This window comes from Stegastes partitus, unplaced genomic scaffold (genome assembly GCF_000690725.1).
Source record: "Stegastes partitus isolate 25-593 unplaced genomic scaffold, Stegastes_partitus-1.0.2 Scaffold1840, whole genome shotgun sequence".
Classification (NCBI taxonomy): Eukaryota; Metazoa; Chordata; class Actinopteri; family Pomacentridae; genus Stegastes; species Stegastes partitus.
The window spans coordinates 53,344-58,421 of NW_007579571.1; the positions used below are offsets into that span (position 1 = coordinate 53,344).

The following is a 5,078-nucleotide window of genomic DNA, read 5'->3' on the forward strand; positions in this document are numbered from 1 at the left end:
GGTTACTGTAGGTCACAGATACTGTAGGTCAGAGGCTACTGTAGGTTAGAGGTTACTGTAGGTCATAGATCGTGTAGGTCAGAGGTTGCTGTAGGTCAGACGTCACAGAAGTTTAAAAGGTTCTGATACAAGACGAAAACAAATGCAGACTTATACAAGAAACAGTCGCGTAAACGTTGCAGAGTGAAGCCTGTTGTCTGGAAATCTTTACCTCCAGCCTGAGATATGACTCCCTGCAGGTAGCAAGAAGACCAGCAGCACAGAGCTTCTCAAGCTCACCTGTGGCAGGTAAGGCGACCTTAAAACATGACTTTGGGCTAGAGTCGCTCAGTGGGAAATAAATCCCTTGGACCTATAACAAATCACTTAACACGCATTCTTGCAGGTAGCTTTTATAGGTTCACCCCATACACTGAGAAGAAGACGAAGAAAAGGATCAGAAAAACACCTGTATTAAAGGTACCAAGGTTGCGTTTGGGATTTGTAGTAGTTTCAAACTGTGAGATGCTGTAACCTACAAACAGCTTCAGTAAACGGATAAAGAGATCACTGACATAAAGAGCGATGAACCCAGCACCTGATGCCCCCACCATACCGGCAGGTCAGGTGACTCTCCTCAGGGGTGTGGCCTATCAACTCACAATGCTGCATCAAGCTGAGGGTTTCACAGAGGGGAGGGGCCACTAGCAGTGTTAGACTGATGGACAGTATGACGAGCATGAATCAGTTCAGACTCCATGGAGGAAATTTTATTTTGACACGATGCAGCAACTTACCGACCGTCTGCTGCAAATGTGAACATGCAAACATCAAAGTGCTGCACGTTAAAGCTCAGCTCCCTCATCACCATCGCGATCACAATTTATCTGGTTTCACAATCAGGGATGTTCGAGGAGAAACTTGTTCTCCGTAGAAGAAAAATTGAGACCTAATTTAACTCTCAGACAGCTAACGTTACACAAGCAATGATTAAAGGAGCTCAGCTTTAATGAGTTTCATGTAAAATACTCACACAAAAACAGCAAGAACAAAAAAAAGAACAAAACTCCCGGCAAAAACACAAGACAGAAAACAAAAGCAGAAAATGTAAAAATTAGTGAGCAGACAAGAACAGAGGAAACAACAAACACATTAGGAAGCACACAGAAAACACAGGAAGTTCTTCATCTGCAAAATACTGGAAACAGAGTTCGAGTAAAGACAGAAACAACCTGTGAAAATCAAACCACTGGAACTGAAAGTTCAAGCAAATACCTCTGAATGCCCTGGAAGGTGCTGCTGGCCATGTCCACGATGCCGCCTGTCGGCCGAGCTACCACCCCGACCAGACCTTTACCGATCCCCTTGAAGAACCCTGCTGCTCCCTCCTTCTTAGCTCCTACAGACACAATAAACTGTCCTGTTGAATCTTTCCCCACACTGAGGTCCCTCTGATCCCTCCTTTCTGTTTTCCTGTTATGATGATTGTGTGTTTCTGTCTTGCTGTTGTGTTGTGTACGTACCCTCCACAGGTTTGGTGACGATGCCTGTAACTCCACCTACGACTCCCTGCGGACACACAAACTGTCAGTGATCAGCAGCTGAATCAGCAACACTGACTCAGTAAACCAGAAGACTGACACTCATCTGATCACTAACTAACACGAGTCAGTCTATGGATCTTCTACAAATCTTTCTTTTTTCCTCTAAAGGAATTTCAAGATATTTAAAAATCCCACAGTCCCCTTGAGCCCCTCATAATACTCTTATTAGAGTGCTACAGTTTTACCTTAAGCTAAGCCTGATTAATCCGTCTGTACCTTCAACAGGCCTTTTCCTCCTTTAGCTAAACTTTCTCCAAAGTCTTTGGGCGGTCGGTTCATCTCCTCTCGTCGTTTCTGTTGGTACTCCTTATCCATAGTGATGGCTGCCAGACCTTTACCCACCGAACCCGTGATCCTGGACACCATCCCTGCAGCACCACCTGCAGGCAGAACCAGGTGAGCACAGAGTTAATCATCACTCATACAAACTTAGTCTCTCCACAATCATCGGACCAGTTTGAACTCAGAGCTTCTTACCGACAGTGTGACCCAACAGGCTGCGGACGCCGATCACAAAACCTTCAGCAAACTCCTCCGGACCCTGAACAGCCCCCTGGCAAGCACAAATAATCCTCTTTCACCTGCATGTCTCTGGTGAATGTACTGATTGTAAAACAATACGGATCTCAGGTTCTGATCAAAAATCAGATTCACATCAACATCCTCAATTATAGCTTTAAGAAAAGGACTCGGTTGTGTTTGAAGGTTCAGGTGAAGGGGTTCAGCCGGCAGCACACAGGTGTGTTACCTGGAACGGCTCATAGAAGAAGGCCTCCACTCCCTCTGACAGACCACGGATCAGTCCAAATGGGTTTCCCAGGACATCCAGACCGAGAACCAGAACATACATCTGCTTCAAGAACTGTAACCAGAAAAAACATGTTTTTTTTTCAGATCTTAAATCTTTAAAAGAATTTTCAAAGGCTCGTCCCAGAGAAGGCCCTGCTCAGCTGGAATCACTGCAGAAGTTTTCAGAAACGCAATGAGGAGAATGATCCAGAATGTGACTATTTCTTAATACTAGTTTAATACAGATGACATTTTACTACATAGCAGTTAAATAATAAAAGTAATAATCAAACTATTGAGCTTTTGTGTTAGTGATGTCACAGTTTGTCCACATGATCAAACACTGCATACATTTATCTCAACGTGTGATTTACTCTCTTCTTGTTCTTCAGGTCTGATGGCTGGTGGGGAGTTCCAGCAATTTAACATCTGCTACACCTCCCGAGAGGCTGAAGTCACATGAGACTCCACCTGGCGGCCATGTGACAGTCGCTACAGTTACATGAAGGAGCAGAAGGCAGGTGGAACGTTACCTGTTCGCTGTAGTGTCGCACCACCGCCCACATCAGCTTCTCTCTTCGGTAAAACTGGTACTTAACCTCGAAGAAGGCCAATCTGACAGACACAAACATCAAACACATACAGAGACCAACGTTCCTTATTTTGTCACTGCGGATTAGAAATGTACTGCATCTTTACGGCCCACAATGCATCTGTCTCATTCCACAGCAGCAGAGTCTCACTTGAAGATGAGGTCGTCAACGTCGGTCAGCGTGGCGCCGATGCTTTTCAACAGCAGGTTCAGGGACTGAATGGCTGCAGCGTCCTGAGCAGCATCTTCACCGCTGGAACCCAGAGACAGACTGAGGTGCAGCTGAAACAGAAAGACTCCAACGTAAATTATCAGCTGGTCAACGTAAGCAGAGCCAGCTTCAGTCTGATCTGAGCTTCACTAAACCTGCTTAACAAACTCTGGCTGGGACAGTTTCAGATGTGAAGAACAAGTTCAAGTGTCATCACCTTGATGGGCGAGATGTGGAAATGTTCAAAGAAGCTGAGTCCTGACGTGTCGGTCAGTGACGCCTCCATCAGCTCGGCCTGCAGCAGCTGCAGATCTCGTTCTATCAGCCCCGACTGAAACACAAACATTTTAAACCTGTGTGTGCAGTCAGCAGCCGGGGAGTTCAACCACTGACTCGCTGCCTTGCTTTACCTTCTGCCGGTTGGCCTGGGGCTCAGCAGCAGGAGTGAACAGAGCCAAAATGGCTCCCAGGAAACCCTGATCGATCTTCACTGCCATTTCCTGAACCAGAGCCATGAAATACCTGAAGTGCACACAGAAAAACTTCACCTGAGTCCAGCAAAAATGTTCCTGCCACTGATACACTTCGTAGTTCTCAAGAACAGAACCTGCAGGGGCAGTCGAGGTGTGGACATCTCAGAACTAAATCTGTGTTCTCTGCACACAATGTGGTTCAGCTGGCCTCAACAAAACACTTCTATCAGTAAACTGGTGCTAACCTGCTGTGAACTGGTTCTAATTGGGCCTCTTTGGGGCAGAGAGCCGCTCTTTGAGTTCTAGCGATCATTAGAGACCAGCATGTTTGACAAAACAGTCAGTTCCCATTCCCCACATAGTAATGAGCAGCTCCCTTACTTATGTGCTTTATTTCTGCAAACTGGTTTGTGTCAGTTTAAACTGGTTATTACACTGTCAACTGCAGTTCTACAGTTCATCAGCAGACGCTTTTATCCAAAGCGACGTACATCTGAGAGCAGATCCACCACCAGCAAGGATCTGGACAGGAGAAAACAATCTGGATAAAGGACATAGAACAGGTTCAGGTGTGACAGGGCGCTGATGCCAGCAGCAGGCTGTAGGGAGGTGACAGGAATATATGTTTGTTTGTTTGTTTGTTTCCAGGCTGTCAGATGCAGAGGTGTTGAGTGAAGAGCTGCCCTTTAGTCTGTTCTCACAGACTGAGAGGGAGTCAGCAGATGGACCAGTTTGGTAACTGGTTCCACCACCAGAACCACAGAGGAGGAGAGTCCAGCTACCGACCTGGGCCTGTTGTGGTGGTTGGACCAGGAGGTTCTGGCTGGTCTAGTTAGTGAGCAGAGGGAGTGTAGACCTGAAGGAGAGAGTTCAGGTCGGAGGAGATGTTCTCTCTGTGGTTCTGCTTCAGTGTCAGAGTTTGGATTTGAAGCAGCTGGAAGAGGAGTGCAGTCTGGTAGAGTGACCCCGTTTAGAACCAGACTGATACGGGTCATACCGGTTGTTGTCACAGAGGAAAGCAGACAGGTCGCTCAAGTACTTTAGACAGGAAGGGCAGGAGTGAAACCGGTCTGTAGCTTTCAACCTGGGCCGGGTCGAGTGCAGGTTTATGGTTGCTGGAGCGACTCGGGCTCGTTAATGCAGCAGGAAACACACCTGTAGCAAGTGAGGAGGTGATGATGTGTGTTACTGCAGGATCAAGTGCTGAGGAAGTGGTTTGTAAGAGGTTGGATGGTATCAGGTCCAGTGGATCAGTAGTAGGACGAGAGTCCAGCAGGAGACTTCCTGCTCAGTCAGAGGGAAGAACCAGGAGAACGTGGCCCTATGAGCTGGAGGCTGGACAGGGAGCTGGTCAGACTCAGAGAACTGGGTACTGATGGCACAGACTTTGTCTGTGAAGAACGAGGCAAACATGTCTGCAGTGAGCAGAG

General features: G+C 47.0%; 1 protein-coding gene across 1 annotated transcript in view; it reads right to left on the reverse strand.

The window, feature by feature from the left end:
- Positions 1–5,078, reverse strand: part of vps13c (vacuolar protein sorting 13 homolog C) — a 99,797-nt gene that overhangs the window by 13,529 nt on the left and 81,190 nt on the right. The window contains exons 70-78 of the mRNA XM_008302577.1: positions 3,586–3,697; positions 3,393–3,506; positions 3,116–3,246; positions 2,906–2,987; positions 2,332–2,445; positions 2,061–2,136; positions 1,800–1,963; positions 1,503–1,548; positions 1,255–1,378 (exon numbers count right to left, since the gene is read on the reverse strand). Coding sequence (XP_008300799.1) covers positions 1,255–1,378; positions 1,503–1,548; positions 1,800–1,963; positions 2,061–2,136; positions 2,332–2,445; positions 2,906–2,987; positions 3,116–3,246; positions 3,393–3,506; positions 3,586–3,697 — 963 coding nt within the window. The remainder of the gene's footprint in view (positions 1–1,254; positions 1,379–1,502; positions 1,549–1,799; positions 1,964–2,060; positions 2,137–2,331; positions 2,446–2,905; positions 2,988–3,115; positions 3,247–3,392; positions 3,507–3,585; positions 3,698–5,078) is intronic.